The sequence below is a fragment of the Vitis vinifera genome, chromosome 7 (assembly GCF_030704535.1).
Source record: "Vitis vinifera cultivar Pinot Noir 40024 chromosome 7, ASM3070453v1".
Lineage (NCBI taxonomy): Eukaryota > Viridiplantae > Streptophyta > Magnoliopsida > Vitales > Vitaceae > Vitis > Vitis vinifera.
This window is the reverse complement of record NC_081811.1, coordinates 25,363,658-25,381,525: the sequence shown is the minus strand read 5'-3', so window position 1 is coordinate 25,381,525 and position 17,868 is coordinate 25,363,658. Positions and strand designations below refer to the sequence as shown.

The window sequence follows — 17,868 nt, the reverse complement described above, 5'->3', positions numbered from 1 at the left end:
AGGAATAGGTCATCTGCAATGAATTCCTTCCCATTATTCTTAAATAAATCGAGGCATTTAGTCTATATACATGCAGGTGCATTAGCCCCACATGAAGTTGTGCAGCAAACTGGTTTAGGTGGTGTTGGTGCTTAGGTAGGTAGTCGTTCTCTTTTTATAATCAATCACATCATCCCCACCGAATGTGATCCCTACATGGTTGCATGCCCTCTTGATCACTATCCGTTATTTCTGCGATGTGGTCCAGCAGTGTGATCCGTGAAGAGATGCACCTGCAGCTTTACATTTGTATATGGTTGGCATGAACTGACAAGAGTCAAAATTTTCTATAGTCCAACTCCATAAATTTAAAAGAATTCATTAGTTTTAGCCTAATAGTAACTCAATTGTCTGCATTACAATATATGGCTCATTAGGGTTTATGCACTTTGGACCAGTCGTTTCTACTCCTAAGCTCCAGTTCAAGTAGTGGTGGTAAGAGAATGAAATGATACGTACCGTAATAAATTCAAAATTCAAACTATCAGTGTGAAGTGCTCAATATATGTGATAACGGATTTTATATTCACAGGGTCAGAATAACATGTCTCAAGAATTTTCAGAAGTCCCTTTCATATACAGCCATGCATGACACTCCTTTTGACAGATTAATTAGTTCTCGCCTGAGGTTCAAGTTGTAGGGTACTGAAAATTCTAAATCTAAAAAACCATTAAAGATGGAGTGTTTTTATTACATTTGGCATCATCTTGTAATCGACTCTTGACATATCCCCGATAATTGGTATTTGGTGTCGGAGGAACATAAGGACCGCTAATCTCATATACCAAAATGTTCAGTGGAGATTTCAAGCATTCCTTTACCCTCTTAATCATTCTGTTTTTAGGCAAAATTGTTTCTATTCGCTGTAGCTTTTGACAAGAGAACCAGTGTGATCGATCATGACCAATACGAGGGGATCATGAAGATCTAATTTTTAATGGTTAGACCATAAATTGGACAAAAGTGTGTTTATTTTAACAATCATGTCCGGGGAACCGGCAAAATGTTTGAAAATTGATTATTAAGACTTCAGTTAGCAATAATTAATCAATACATATTATAATCTAACTTTGTGACTCTAATGTATGTCTTTTGTCAAATTTGCATTATATCCTCAATTAGAAAGTTAATAAATTTGGTAGTGCCAATTTTTATTTGTTCTACTTTGTAAAGATCCCGAGTACGTTTTCTGGATAATTTATTTGGAGATCGAGACTATTAGGTTCATTTGTTTATCTGAGGAGGATAAAGCTGAGAAAAGATATGGTGGCATCACATGATAAACGTGGTTGATATTTTTTTAATTAACTTGTTTTAGCAAGTATGCGGGTCGAGAATACATTAACATGTGGTAGTATTGCTCATCACTTTTATCATTCTCGATAATAATAGAAAGAGTAACATAAGATAGAAAACATTATTAAAACTTAAAAAAAATATATATATCAATGAAATGTATTGCATATTATCATCACCATCCACCCACTTCCAACACAGTACTGGCTGCTGCCACTATTAGCTCAAATTTCCTGGTTACTCATAATTCCATGACTTGCACACATGACTAGTTAGATGATCTCTCCCTAAAGTACTTTGTGAGGGCAGACGGGAGACAATTAGTTAATTTATATGATTTGCGGTTGTAACGCTATCTTAAGATTCCAAATGATGACTTATATTAACACTAAATTATTTTGTTACTACTAGATTAATGTCAATCTAAGCGATGTATAGCTTCTGTGATCTGCTATTTGGTGGGTATGGATTCAGCTTACTTTAAATATAACTATGTCAATCACACGTATGGGTGGTCCTTCTATTAAAATTGAGAGACATATCCAATACATATTAGGAGAAGAGGATCATTAACAGATATTAATATTGCAACATGCACTGATTTGATATAAATTATTAAAATTTTAATATAAATTTTGATGTTTTTGTGTCGGTAATTTGTATAATTTCATTGAGGAAATGTAAACTCCAGGAGGAGCAAGAGATTTCTGGAAAAAGTATGAAAGCGTCCATCTTTTGCTTAAAGTCATTGTCTTGAGCTGGAAAGTTGCATCCAATTAAAATATTTAAATGAGGGGGTTTGGAACAATAATTCAGTGGTTGGAGGGTGCAATTTGTTTTCAACCAATGGTGAGGTCCGAGGAAGTTTCCTTTTTGTCCTAACAGTAGGGGAAAATGAGGAGTTTCGTCAATGCGTTCGACTGCATCTGATCGATAATGTTTAGGGTTGAGGGTCGAAGCCTCGAAGGTACATTAACGTTCCTATTAATATTCCTGTGTTTTGTGATGCCAGGTTAAAAGTGCCAAGTTGCATGGTACTGCAACTTAATTGATAATAAAGAAACAAAAACAAACATTGTCCAAACAGATCTTATTTGTTGAATTGCTAAATCACAGTTTCGAATAAACTACACAGAGATTTCATCCAAAAAGTGCAAGAAATAATTCCCTGGACTAAAACAAAGGCTAATCCAACCTCACAAATGAATTATGAAGTGCTCTTCTTCTGACCACGTAGGTAGTACAAGGAGAAAGGAGAAAGAAAGAGGTCTCGTTCATATGCGAAACCCCTCAAAAAACCCCTCCAAAAAAGCTGTGGGCTTCTCTAAAAACGAACACAGGGGATAAATAAACCTGGTCAACAGGTCAAGGAGGAAAAAAACCAGACACAGCAAGCCCCAGTGCGAAACAGAACCTCAGCAGCTGCAGGTGGTCCAAGACGAAGAGTACTTTACACTCCTTTTATTAATTCACTCACATGGGCGAGGAAAAAAAAAACACTATGTTTAACTGTCACCGGAAGATATACCTAAATGAAAAGGACAAACAAAGCCCAGAACGGCAATAGCAGTCTAGGATGCAATGAATAGTCACATGAACTGCAGAAAGGCCAGTCGGAGTTTTTTAACTAGATCCTTTGCAGTCGTACAGAAACCATTGTCCATCTGCAGGGAATAGAGATTAATGGTAATGGGTGAGAGTCGAATACGAGAAAAATAATCAGGAGATAACAAATTGTTGTAAGCCAAGTTATTCTACAGTTAGTGTGCAACATAGCCGTCTGTCTTCTTCTTAACCCCTATTATAATCTAGAACAGGATTTGATGTTTCAACATTATTCTATAGGCAAAGAAAGAGCAAAAAATCATTGGAAAAGCCAGAGGGATTGGAATTACCTGAGCAACAATAGTAATATCCATAGTATAATCCCCAAATGGCATGAAACTGCTATTGATGACAGTTAGGTGAAGCTTCTCTACTTCTCCAAGTATTTTTACAGCAAATCCCTTTTCTTTCTGGCAGTGGATTCTAATGAGTACATCCTTGTTTGAAACTCTTGCTTCAATTTCAAGGAGTGGTTGGTTGGAGGAGCTATCAGAGTCGTGATAAGATAAAGATGTTTCGTCATCTGAGAGCTGATATTTCTTTACAGTGACCACTGATTCGACCATTTTCTTTGTTGTCTGTTCTTCGAGCATCTTCACACGTTCTTGAAGCTGTTTCACGTATTTGACAGCATCTCCAAGGACTGACGCCTTGTCTGTCTGTGGACAAAAATCAAATCGTTGTACAAAGGCAAAGTTAAACCCTCATTCTGTAGCTCTTTCCCATATATATGTATATGATTACACCCGAATATTGGATGTAATGATATAAGTAAGAGTCCATCTTCAGACTCAAATTTTTTACTTGCTTCCACAATTCAGGGTTAGATAAGGAAAATAATGAAATTGAAACTTGCTACGCTTTGATTTTACACATATCTAGTAGCTTTTGTTTGCTTATTTTGTATATGGGTTTGCCATCACGACATGATTGACCACATGCCTATGGTTAACAGGAAAAGCAGAACCAGGTTGTAAATCTAAAGCTATCTTCTACAGATGAATGCGGAGAAGAAATAAAATATGAAGAAAATGAATGTCCGCGGATAGTACCTTCTTTAGGCCTGGAATGATGGCTGAAAGAGCTATGAACTGCAGGTTGAGCTTTTCCCGACGCTTTCTCTCGGCTATTACATGTTCCTGATTTTGTGAAGGATTTCTTGTGGAACTGAGGCTCTTGGTTCCCTGGCCATATGTTGGTGAATGGTCTTGCTTCTGATAGGAGTCCTGAGAAATCAAAGACTCCAAATTCATATATCCGTTAGCAGCAGCCCTATCCTTAGGCTTCCCGTTCCAGTTTAGCGTATCGTCAGGGATTGGGTTCAAGTCCGAGTTCCCGAAAGAAATCAGGTAGGAGGAGGAAGATGAAGAAGCTTCGAGAGTTTTGGATCCCGTGGGGCAAAACTTCCCACTAGCGGTCTTGAGCTGTTTTCTTGGCCTCTCTACTCCTCCTGTCTGAAAATTTTCAATGATTGAATCGAACAAGTGGGGGTTGCTGCTTTTGGGACTGGAAGATGGGTAAGATGAGAAGTTCTCAGAAGAAAAGGACTTGAAATCGAACTCATCAAGCGAGTCACCAAGAGACTGCATCGGGCTGTACTGATGTATGAAGGTGGGATCCTCCATTTCCTGCAATTAATTTGATATTGCCTTGAGAAAAATTCTAATTCTAGAAGAACTATTCATAAACAAAAGCTTGCGAAGAAATGATTGGTTTATAATTTCATTCCTCCAACTTAACTATCCTTCTCTTATGATACTTGCAAAACTGTCGTACCATTTCTGTTAACCAGTTGGCTGAGAAGACATCCATTAGCACAGCTGCACGGGTCCTTTGTTTCCTCAGAAATGTACTAGATACTGGATCCTGGATAACATATATAAAACAAGTTTTTCTTCAGTTCAGTCACTCTCCCAAAACTTGAAATCAAGAAGGAGAAATTCAAAAACTCATCAACTCAAACCCAGTATATTTTGATAGGGTTCATGACAGAAATAAATTTTTATCAAAACAAAAGGAAAGAAAGGAAATCCACCAAAACACCCAGATTAAATTTTGAAAATTCCATATCTAAAGAGCTAAATATCAAAAGGACCCAAACGAACACAAAAGGATAATGTTGGAAGATAATTAAACAACACCCACAAACAAAAAAAACCCATGAAAACTTACGAATTCGAACCTCAAAACAGCTAAATATGGAGATTGAAGACGCCCCAAATCAAAAGCAAAATCTGATTCTGAGAGAAATTCACAGATGGAGGTGAGTGCTTTGAGGCGCACAGTACTTATAATGGAATCTGAAGGAAACGCGTACCTTCAAACCCTAAAAGAAGACAGTACTGTCGCTTTCCCGATTCTCCTGGAGAAGAAATGCTCCTCTTGTACTTGCAGCTCCATCAAAGTTCAAACCCACTAATTCCCACGTGTGAACGGTGGCCTTCGTACCCATTTTCCTTTATTAATCTCTGATTCACTGTTCATAAGACGGCTTTGAAAGCTAAGTAAATAAAAATATGGGAGGATGTGTTACGGGGAGGTGTACCCTGTTTTGAACGCTCGATAGTCACTGGTTGACACCCTCTATATATCAGCATGTGCTAAATAATACTAAAGGCACCAGTTTTGGATATAAAATCTCTACTTTTTAAGTTTTTCCTTTTAAAGCAACATTCAAAGGATAACAAGAGTGAGCCAAAGGAACCTCCTTTTTCTTTTTCAAATGTTATTTCCTTTTTTGGAGTTTTTTTTCCCCTTTATTTTACTAGTTCTTTATTAGGCCTCTCTCTCTGGCCACTAACAAGAAAAAAGTTTTGCTCGGGCCATTAAAGAAAAAGTTTTTGTTGTTCGTTTCAAGCTGCCAAGCTAATGGCAGATGAAAATTAGTCTTGGTTAATTCATTTTTAAAAGAAATAATAAAAAATAATTACATTCTTCCTTCAAATTTTTTTTTTCATCTTTTTATTTCAAAAGAGATTAATTTAAAATGAAATATGATCAGGAGTCAAAGATTTTGATAAGAGGGAACAAGATTAAAATATGCATTATCATAATCTATATAAATACTTAGATTTTGTAATAATAATCCAAATATTTTTTTTTAAATTAGAAAATAGTAAAAACTATGATTATAAAATTTTGATCAATTCTAGTAATTTTGTAGCAAAAAAAACTTAAAAATTTTGAAGAAAATTTTCTAATACATTTAATTTTTTTTCAAATAAGTAAAGGTCTAGTTAGAAAATGTTTTTTAAAACAAATTTTGAGAATTGTTCTTTCAAAATTTGTAAAACAAAAGTTTGTTTCACATTTTAAAATATTCTTAACTTATTTTATATGTTTTAAAATATACTTTAAAAATCACTTTTATATACAATACTTTATTTTTAATCATTTTATATATTTGTATAATTATTTTTTTAAATAATCCAAACAAAAACAAGTGAAATCAATAAAAAACGGTTAAAAGATATTCTTTAAAACATCCTATTTTAAAAATTGTTACTAAACAAAATCTACGTATAAAATCAACTAAAAATAGTGAGATTTTTTTCCTTAAAATGTAATTTACCATTTTGTAATTTACATGGTATTTTCTGAAAATAAGAACTTGATACATTAGAAAACAATTTCATTGCAGCTAAAAAATAATTTGATTACATTTGAAAAATAACTTAATTTATACAATCATTATTAGTTTAATGATTATCATTTAATTTTTATTCAATCGGAAACCCTACATTAACATTAACTTATATTCAATTTAACAGCTAAAGGTTAAACAGTGAAGATATGGTACAGTAAAATGGACCAAATTTAATCCACATTTGATTCTACAAATTTTTTTTTTAAAATAAAGAAAAATAATTTTCTTTGATTTTACTATATATATAAAGAGAAAATAAAATATTATTAAATTAATTAAAATTTTCTTTGATTTTTCTTCTCAATTTTTTTTTTTTTTTTTTTGAAACCAAACATGGGATAAGCAAATACTTTGAAAGATCGTATTGTATTTTGCAAAATAGAGATGGGTGCGTGCCGTTGTTTTTTCCACGTTTGGTTCATGATGACAGCAAGGGTGAAATATTGAGAATGAAGGCGATCAAAAGACAGCTAGCCCACACCATGAGGTTGCACTCGTCTTCCATGTTTTTCTATCATCGATTCAAGCGCCTTCGCCCACCGCGTAACCTGGTTTGTTGATTCCCCTCATTCCAAATGTGGTGCACGTGCAATGTGAATATTCTATATTAACTAAATCAACCTCCTTTAAAGATAGTTGCAGGGCTTCACAGCCCAACTCCATTAATGCCTTCCAACTATTTCCTATAGTCAACCATATCAAAATGGTCAAACCTAAATATACATATTTCAAATAACAAGGAGAAAGAAAATACAACATACATATGAAGAATCAAACATTAAATCTAGCTAAAATAGCACAACAAGACTATTATGGGTGTTGCCTGTTGAATTCGTAGCTCTTCCGTAGGAAAGCAAGTAAGGAGTATCAAAATTTAATAGTTGTTTAATGACACAATTGTGTTTACTTTGACCATTGATCCCGAAGGAAGTGGCAAAAGTTTTGAAAGAGATATGTTCAGATTCTCCATTATGAATAATTTAATAGATCGCTTTTGTCAAACTTGTGTTATTTCCTTATTGAGAAGGTTGAAGGTATGACAGTGGGCAATTTTTTTGGAAGGAAAACTACAGTGGCCTGTGTGTCCCTTCTCCATCCTTGTTCAGATGTCAAAGTCTAAAGGAGGAATGTAAGGTGGATTTGTTTATTGGATTTGTGTGAGGACAGGGACAACGGAGTTGGTGCCATCACATGATGAACATGCTTCATTATATTTTCTTTATGTTCCAAAACGAAAAGGAGCTGCCTGAGCCATACGGTCATGAGGCATCATTTGAAAGGAGCTGCCAAGGAGGACCATCCTTCATTCCTATTCCTCAATGTCAACTTTACATAAATATACATATGAACCAACAAGAAATCAACATTTCTAAGAGTTTGATATGAACTCTAGTACAAACACAAACTATAAAATTTTATTAATTTTAAAAAATAATAATCTTTTTGAAAGGATTTAATTAGTCTCATTATGATTCATGCATCATGGCTTAATTCCACACTAGGTATGGACATTTACACTACTGTTGCTTGTTCAAAGGTCCTCCTTATTCATAAGTGAAATTTTAAAAAAAAAATATTCTTATTTTGATTTAAAAAGGAGATGGGTAATATTAATAAATTAGAAAAATAGAAAAAATATTTAATGAAATTTCAAATTAATAATAATTAAATATATTTAATTCAAACGTGATAAAAATTAATTCCTATTCATAAATGGTAATCCATGACTTCCTTAAATAATTTTTAGAACAACTCGACGGTCCCAAAGATGGATAAGGATTAAATAAAAACTCTAAAGCTTGCTAATAGTAAGATCCCAAATTGTCGATTTTTTTTCCTGTGTATGCCAATGGAAAATTATTTTATTTATATGAGTACATGTGAATTGTGATCCAAAAATTTAAAATACTTTCCAACAAAAGCAACAAACAGGAACTAAGCTAAAATTTAAGCCTATAGTCAAGCTTTACGTATGGTTCCAAGGAAGGTATTATTATTGAGAGGATAGGTGGTTTCAAGCCTTCTGGCTCGTAAACCTTTTCAGGCTATTGCCTATCCAATGAAAAATCGATAAACAGACTTCGGGCTAAATGACAAAAAGAAGCCGTCAAAAGCATGTCCAATGAAACTCGTGTATTAAGTGGGAACCAAGTCTATAATTTTCAAGTGTGTGTGGTGGAAAGAAGTCCCTCGGTTCCATTGACCAAGTGATTAACACGTGCTGTATTAAATAAGAAAATGTTTTCTTCATCCACTCCTTGGACTTGCCGAAGTTCTTGCAAGACGTGCTCAATAATATTAGCACTTACATACCTACAAAATCAGGAATATTTATTCCATTATTCAATTTAAAAAGCTACTCAATGAGTTTTTTAAATGAAAATAAAATCATTTCATTAGTTATTATGTAACAATTGATCTAATTATTATATTTGATTTCAATCAATATTTTGTCATTAAACCAAAAAAATTAAAGATTTATGGTTCCTTAGTTGGATCGGTTGAATTGCGATTGAACTAACCATGTTATACTTATATAATTTATATATTACATATGATTAAAAATAATTATAAAAAATTTAAAATATATATATAATTAGAAATTTTAATAATATTTTATTTTTATATTTAATATATCAAATTAAGTTATAAAGATAAATATAAATATAAATATATTAATATTTTAGATTTTATTAAATAGAGCTTGCATAATATTTAAATATGAAATATGTTTAAGATGAAAAAAAAATTATAATATTTAATTTTATCTCCATATTTTTATAATTTATTATTTTTTTTCGTAATTATTATTATAAAAATAAACATCAATGTAAATGTTTACAATTGTTCAAAGGTTTTGTATGACAGATATTTGAAAAAAAGAAAATCTTTCTATATATTTAATATTACAACCTTTATGTGCAAAGATGACATGTAGGTCAATGGTCCATTCTTTACTTTGAAACCTGAGGTCGGTAGAACAAGTTATGCAGTATGCAAAAGCTTTTTGAATCAACTCCCACATCGGAAGGGTATTAAGTATTAACCAAATGCAAGGTAGAAATACTTTGCAACAGCACTACTTGCCTAGCTTTCAAATGGATTGGGCTTTGGGTGGTTGAAGGCTCCATGGGCTTTCGTTGTGAGTGGGACTCAAGGAGGTTTTGGGCTTAGTGGTTTGACCTGGGTTTTGGGCCTCACCAGTTCTGAGGGAACCAGACCAGGGGCAAATCAGACCGATGAGGTCACGAGTGTCCGATCAAATCGACGGGTCCAGTTTTTAAAACATTGGCTTCAACACTCACCTGCAAGTCTTCCCACAACTAGTTCAGTTTTGATTAGTTCTCCAATCAAAGAGTTGAGTTATATCTTGTACCTAATAACTAGTTTAAACTTGAAACTCATTTTCAAAACTTTTGAACTTTATTTATGGATAGATTATCACTTGTAGATCATTTTATTATCTAAAGCTTGAGTCTTTAGTATATTTTTAATGCAGTTATTTCAAAACTTGTAAACATTATTCATTGCATTGTGAAACTAACTACATTTTCATTGTAATTAATTCGTAAAACTATATTTTTTCTAATTTAGTCTACTTTGTGAGAAGGTGCTTTTAAGAGTTTGAAGAACACTTTTGAAGTTGGTTTTAAGTGTTAGAAGTGTTTGATTGAAAAGAGAGAACATGCTACTTGATGCTAGGTATAGCGGAAACATATGCCAATTTTATTTTATTTTATTTTTTTAACTTTTCTAGGGTTTTTGAAGACATATCTTGGATGTTGATATTCTTAAATCATTTTCCAAATTGATGAAGAGTACCTTGAAGATCAAATCTCTTCTACTCGGTGACTCTCCCTTTGGATAAAGAGAAATGTGCACTTCTCTTTCACCTTGAGAGGGTGGTGGGTAGGGTTATCTTTGGAGAAAGGAAGATAAAAAGTTGTTTAACCCTAGACCCTAGAATGGTTTATATAAACTACTAATGGGCTTAAGTGACTAGGGTCTATTATAAGTCACCTAATCCAACCCATTGAGTCATATTTAATTAATTGATTTATTAGATGGATTCTAATTAATTAAATAGTATGAACAGAAATCATAAGTCATTGAATTATATGCACTTGTGAAAACTTGTGCAAACTTGTGCTTATGTATAAATATCCTTATGCTTATGCTTAAGAACCCTTATATATACATATAATTAATTAAATAATTTTCTTAAATCATGTGTCACCAAAGAATGTGAGTTTGAGCGAAAACTACTAGAAGTCATAGGAAAATGTTGGCTCCCTTAAATTTAAATTCTAACCTTGAGTTAATATTCCAACAAAGAAGGTTAATTGTACTCCAGTATCGTATGAGAAATTAATTGAAATAAAATTAATCAACTATAAATTAATTATTTTCTTAGGTTTGTGACTTACTATTCAATACATGTAAGTTTCTTAGGAGTTGATATTGGAGTTGATGTTGTAATCTAAGGTAGTAGTTATCAACATCTTATAATTAACTTTTCAATCCTTAAGTCTCAAATAAACTCATATATATCATGATTAACTAACATACTCTTGTCTACAAAGTACATATGTCAAATTCCACTAATGTAATTATTATAACCATAGATTTCATGATTAAAATGCATAAAATCACCCAAAGGAACATATTCATGTCTCAAATTCATAAAATATTATAATGTCTTTATTGAGAATGTCTATTATTACTTGCTTAAACCTCTGGTGACCCAATCCATAGGGTGACATTAGGATCTTACCCACAAATCAAAATCATTGATGATCTAAGCACTAATGCAATGCTTTTTCACGATTGAGAACCCATGCAACATAATAGCTTGGAAAAGTCATGATAATTTGATATCTATCCGATCACAATTCTATTTTATGTGTACACTCATTATGAAAAAACCATTTCGATGACTAAAACTAATCATCCCATCACTTGAGAGATAGTGAATTACAACTTCTAATGAATTGTCAAAGTCCAAGAATTGAACTAGATTTATATGAATAACTTATCACATTGTAAGGAAATTATGACTTAAAGATTTCACGCAACTTTCAATGCACTCAAGTTGTGTACAATATAAATTATATAAGCATGAATGTTCAAATAAATTAGATATATGAAACAACAACATGAGAAAAAGATATAATGTATAATGAATCAAATTGTTATATCATGTCATTGTCTTTAAGGGCTCTATTCTAATAAGAAAAACATTTGTATAGTTGTAAAGATTCATTGGTACCTAAAAACCAAGTGTGCATTGAAAGATTATTTAGTTTAAAAGATCCTTGGTATAGTGGAACACCTCAAGGCTTGAATGAGAGCTTGGAGTTGTGAATAGAAAAGAGGTTGTACCTATTAATATAGAACCCTTATTAATCCTTTTTCTTTCCTATTTTGCATTATGATATATTTGAATATTTTGGCTTGATAATTTATATTATACATGACTTGAGTGTGCTAGAAGTTGTATGAAATATTTAAGTCATAAGTTCTTTGCAAGTTGATGAGTTTGTTCACAGATAGTTGATAAACTTGAACAATCTATTAGAAGTCATAGTGCATTGTTTGTTAATTGGTAATATGACTTATCTTGGTTAGTAGGATAAATTTCTCATGATGGAAGTACTAATGTGTATGGTTACACATTGAATAAGGCTTATGTAGAATCATGATTACTCTAAGCTACTATACTACTTAAGTTCTCAACCTTAAGAGAATATTTTACTAGTAATGAGGTCATAAGTTATTTTGACTTATGAGTAAGATGTTAAAGTAATCGTACATTCCCTACGGATTATGTAAGTGATGATTTCGGTAGGTCACAACAAATATTCTTAGTGAAAGCACCATGACATTGTTTTGTATTAAGATAGTATACCCCTTTAGCGAATCCTAAAGATTAATTGTGATCATGAATTAATCTATGATTATAACAATTCATTCAATAGAATTTAATATATGTCTTTTGTAAACAAGAGTGTGTCAATTGTTGATAATACAACTGGATTTGATACTCAAGGATTAATATGCATATTGTGAAGCTCCGGTTGTTGAAATTTTTTAATGGTTGGATGACATATGGGACATGAAGTGTTTTTACTTTAACCATCAATTCCAAGGAATGGACAAAAAAAGGTGTGAAAATTGGTAATTAAGTAGTCTCTTAGCACTAATTAATCAACATTATAATCCAAGTCGGAGAGTTTAATGTATGCCTTTTCTTAAATTTGTGTATTACGTCCCGAAACGTTAAATATGTTTGATCCCTTGTGGCAGTAACGCTTGTTTCTTTTTTCTTCTCAAATGCAGAGACCCCCGTACCCCTTCATAATACCTTTTTTAATAGGGTAATGGAGACTCTTAGGTAGTCTTGTTTATTTGAGGTTGACAAGGACTAGGAAAGAGATGAAGACATCACATGATAAACGTGGTTGATTATTTTTTTCCCCCAAAAAAGATCAAGTTTTTTAAACAATTGGATGCTTCAAGGATAAAATTCATCCTAAACCTAAACCAATCTAAGAAGCTCTGGAGCAGCAGACAGTCTATGTACAACTTGAGCCAAATTCTCGTGAATATTCGTATTACACAACGGGAAAGAACCAAGAAAGAGGTGCCGATTGAGGCGTGAAACCGCTCAAACAAAGATACCCTCCAAAAAAGCTGCTCTTTTTTTTTTTTAGTTTTTTAGCAGCACGTGGGGTAATTGAACCTGGTCAAACAGGAAAAACACCACAAAAAACAACCCGACCGCTAAACTGAACCTCAGCAGCCAAAGAGCCATGGTGATCGCCGGTGGTGTAAGCTGAAGATATCTTTTTTACAGGCATTTACTTCTGTCACGAGGTGAGAAGACGAAACATTAACTACAGGTTATACCCAAAGGACAAAAAAAAAAAGAAAAAAAGAGAGGAAGAAAGAAAAAAATAGATGGCAATACTAATTAAAAAATGATCTGGTCCTTCAGTTCACATGAAGCGTAGAAAAAGCCAATCGGAGGTTTCTGACGAGGTCCTTCACGGTCATGCAAAATTTGTCTTCCATCTACAGAAAAATGGAAATTGATAGTAATGGATCAGAATGAGTCTCAGAAAAAGAATCAGGAGTACTGTAAACGTGAATCAGAACTGTTCAACATCGATCCCTTTATCATGCTTTATCTTTTAGAACATGGATTTGATGGTTCGCCTTCATTTTTATGGAAACAGAAGAATCTTAGGAGTTTAATCTGGCGGACTAATTCCGGGTATTGAATAAATGTAAGAGGAAATGAAATTACCTGAGCAACAACAGTAGTAACCATAATGTAATCCCCAAATGGCAGGCTACTGCTATGGACAACTGTTAGATGGAGCTTCTCGATTTCATCAAGTATTTTTGCAGTAAATCCCTTTTGTCTCTCGCAGTGGATTCTAATGAGTACATCCTTGTTTGAGACCCTTGCTTCAATTTCTAAGAGTGTTTGGTTGGAGCAGCTATCAGAGTTCTGATCAGATGAAGAGAGGTCATCATCGCAGAGCTGAGATTTCTTCACAAAGACCACTGATTCCATGGTTTTTGTTGCCGTCTGTTCCTCGAGCTTCTGCACACGTTCTTGAAGCTGTTTCAAATACTTGGCAGCATCTCCAAGGACAGAAATCTTGTCCATCTGCAAAGAACCATCAAAATAATGTTAATCAAAGACAAATGAACACTGATTTCATAGACTTTTTCTTGGGCTAATGACATTTTACCAACTTGTGGGAGTTTACTGGGACAATATTAAAGGATCACATGTGGATTGTAGACTCACATATTGCAGGTACATAAGATTTAACAGGGTCAAAATCTACAATGAACCCATTAAACATATAGCACTCACAATCACAACTACAGTAGAGTTTTTTTTTAATTGTTTTTGCTTGTACGGGATTTCAGAATTGGTATTTCCAGCGGGGGAAACATTTACCATATATTGGACAAGAAAAGTAGCACAAAACCTTGAAATGAGCCGGAAGCCATCTTCTACAGAATAATGCCTAAAAGAAATACAAAGGAAAAAAAAAATCCAACTTTCACAACCGATAGTACCTTTCTTAGGCCTGGAACAAGGGCTGAAAGAGCTATGAACCGCTGGGTGAGCTTTCCTCGGCGCTTTCTCTCTGCTATTACATGATCGTGATTGTTAGTCCTACAAGTTGAACTAACCCTCTTGGTTCTGTCGCCAGATTTTGGTGAATAGTTTTGGTTCTCATATGAGCCCTCAGAAATCAAAGATGCAAATTTCATATTTCTGTCAGACCCATCCTCATCCTTAGGCTTCACCTTGTTGTCTGGGTATCCATGGAACTTCTGGGTATCAGTTGGTGGTGGTAAATTCGAGTTCCCAAAAGAAATTAGTTGGACGGTGGAAGACGAAGGTGCTCTGGAGGTTATGGGTTTGGTGGTGCAGGATTCCCAACTATTGGTCTTGAACTGCTTAGTTTGCCTCCCTACACCCGTCTGAAAAGTTGAACCGCAAAAGTTGGGTGTGGTTTCGGGACTGAAAGATGGGTAAGATGAGTTGCTCTCAGAAGAAAAAGAGTCAAAATTGAACCCATCAAATGAGTTATCAAAAGGCAGCATATGGTATTGATGTATGAAGGTGGGATCCTCCATTCCCTGCAAAAATTGATATCACATCCTAAGAAAAGTATCTAAAAGTACCATTCATCAACAAAAACTTGTTAGGGAATAGTACTGCTAGCACTCCAACTCATCTTTCCTAAGAACGTATTGAGAGAATATAACTAATATTACCAGTTCTGTCAACCATTTCCCAGACGAGACATCCATCAGTTCACTGTGTTTGTTAATTTCCTCAAAGATAGATCTGCGAATCATGGAAAAGTTAAAGAAGATATTTATTCATGAATTCGATGCCCGCATCAAATGTCAAACTATGAAGAAAAAATTGAGAAACTTTTGGTTCAACTGAAGTAGGAACTAGAAAGTATCAACTATCAAAAGGGGATCCACAAAAACCAGGAAAAATGTTCACAATTCAACACCCAAAACAGCTAAATATATATCGAGACCCTAATAAAAAAACTATACCTTGACCTTTTACAAGGGAAGAAGACTTGAAGGCACACCTTCAAACTTCAGAGATGACAGAAGCTTCTCTTCTCCTATTTTCCAGGAGAATAATTTTTCCTCCTCTTATGGTTGTACCAACGTGCTCAACCGACACCATAAACTCCCACGTGTGAGAAGTTGTAGTTTTGCTGATTTTTTTTTTTTTTTCAATTTTTTATCAACAACCAACTTTTATTGACTGTTCAAAACACGGTCAGTTGTTCTTCACAATACGTTTCCAACTTTGACGAAACGAAAAACTTAGATGAGAATGGAAAAACCTCAGTTTTGAGCTAATGATCATTTTTTATTCTATCCCTTCATTTTACACTGGCACTAATATCACAATCTCTCTTCTCTAATCACTTCTGACAAGAATAAAGGGTGACTCTGGTCTTTAGAATAAAGTATAATTAGGTTTTTTCGCCCCTAACAAGAAGTAACAATCAAGGGTATGAGGAATGAAAGTCTAACGACAACACAAGGTCAACGAAATTATAAGATGGATAAAAAGTAGTAAAGTGTGGTTTCAGAAATTTCCAGAGAGTTTCGCCTTTGTCATTTTGTTTTTGTTTTTTTTTTTTTTTTTTATAAAAAAAAAAACATGGGTACGTTTTTCCTTACCTATTCCATGATGGCAAAGTCAATGGAGGAGGAAGCATCTTAGATCATCTGCAATGAATTCTTTCATGTTATTCTTAAATAAATTGAGGCATTTAGTATACACATACATGCAGGCGCATTAGCCCCACATGAAGTTGTGCAGCCATGGAATTGATTTGGGTAGTGTTGGTGGTTAGGTGGGTAGCTGTTCTCTTCTTATAATTAGTCACAGCATCCCCACCATCTGCTACATGTTACATAATTGCATGCCCTCTTGAGATGCACCTGCATATATAGCCATGCATGTCACTAGCTCCTTGTGACAGATTAATTAGTTGTCACCTGAGGTCCAACTTGTAGAGTACTAGTTATATGGGAAAATCAGCTTCACAAGATGCCCTTTTAGTATTCAGAATTTGCATACTGGCTTTTCCTTCATGTATCCTTTATGCCACTGAAAATTCTAAATCTAAAAAACCATCAAAGATGGAGTGCTTTAATAAAATCGAATCATCTTGTAATGGACTCGACATATCTCGAGAATTGGCATCATGTGAATAGTGGCATATACCAAAATGTTCAGTGGAGATTTCAAGCATTAATTTCTTTACCCTCTTAATCATTCTGTTTTGAGGCAAAATTGTTTGTATTAGCCGCAGCTTTTGACTAAAGAACCAATTTGAGGATCATGAAGATCCATTAGTTTAATGGTTAGGTGAGAAATTGGACAAGGGTGTATCTACTTTAACCATCATTTACAGGGAGACGCCAAAATGTTTGAAAGTTGATAATTAAGAATTCAGTTATCAATAATTAATCAATATGTATCATAATCCAAGTTGGTAACTATAATTTATGTCTTTCAAACTTGCATTATGTCATCAATTGGAAATTAATAAGTTCAGTAGTAGGGATGACAATGGAATGAGTTTTTTTCGGGTACCCATTCCACCCCGTCCCTAATGAAATGGAGTTTAATTTTAATAAACAGGTTTGAGACGAGTTTGAGGATTTTTTTAATAACCCGAGGTGGGTCAGGGTGGTCGGGTATTGCCTCGCCCCGTCCCGATATATATATAAAATTAAAATTTTAATTCAATTTAATTTAAAATTTAACCAGTTTAATTTTTTAAATGGGACGGGGATGACAATTGTTTTAAATAAACGGGACGGGGTTGGGATAGGAGCGATCGGTCCCGAATTCGTCCTGTTGCTATCCCTATTCGATAGTGCGAATTTTATTTTTTTGGATGTACGTTTTTTGGATGCCTAATTTGGAAATGGAAGCAATTTGTGCCTTTGTTTGTATGAGGTGATAAGGATGAGAAAAGAGATGGTGGCACCGTGGCATCACATGATAAACGTGGTCGATATATATATTTTCAATGAACTTGTTTTAGCAAGTAGACGCATCAAGAATACATTAACTAATCCTCACAAATCGTTCCAATATGAGATCCGGAATACTATTATTGCTCATGACTTTTATCATTTCAATGCTTTGGATCGGACATATCCAATTAAAGAATATTTTAAGCAAGATTGAATTATC

At 33.8% G+C, this 17,868-nt stretch overlaps 2 protein-coding genes across 2 annotated transcripts; both read right to left on the bottom strand.

Moving 5' to 3' along the window:
* Positions 1 to 2,411: 2,411 nt before the first annotated feature.
* LOC100259543 (transcription factor bHLH18) lies at positions 2,412 to 4,803 on the bottom strand. The gene is made up of 4 exons (XM_059737772.1): positions 4,718 to 4,803; positions 3,994 to 4,569; positions 3,232 to 3,600; positions 2,412 to 3,000 (listed from the first exon to the last, which is right to left on the bottom strand). Exons 1-4 carry the CDS (start codon positions 4,751 to 4,753, stop codon positions 2,926 to 2,928), a joined length of 1,056 nt encoding a protein of 351 aa, XP_059593755.1. The 5' UTR covers positions 4,754 to 4,803; the 3' UTR covers positions 2,412 to 2,925.
* An 8,414-nt stretch (positions 4,804 to 13,217) lies between these two features.
* Positions 13,218 to 15,948, bottom strand: LOC100254129 (transcription factor bHLH18). Its single transcript, XM_002262807.5, has 5 exons — positions 15,693 to 15,948; positions 15,396 to 15,468; positions 14,688 to 15,257; positions 13,897 to 14,265; positions 13,218 to 13,661 (listed from the first exon to the last, which is right to left on the bottom strand). Exons 2-5 carry the CDS (start codon positions 15,429 to 15,431, stop codon positions 13,581 to 13,583), a joined length of 1,056 nt encoding a protein of 351 aa, XP_002262843.3. The 5' UTR covers positions 15,432 to 15,468; positions 15,693 to 15,948; the 3' UTR covers positions 13,218 to 13,580.
* Between the last annotated feature and the right edge of the window lie 1,920 nt (positions 15,949 to 17,868).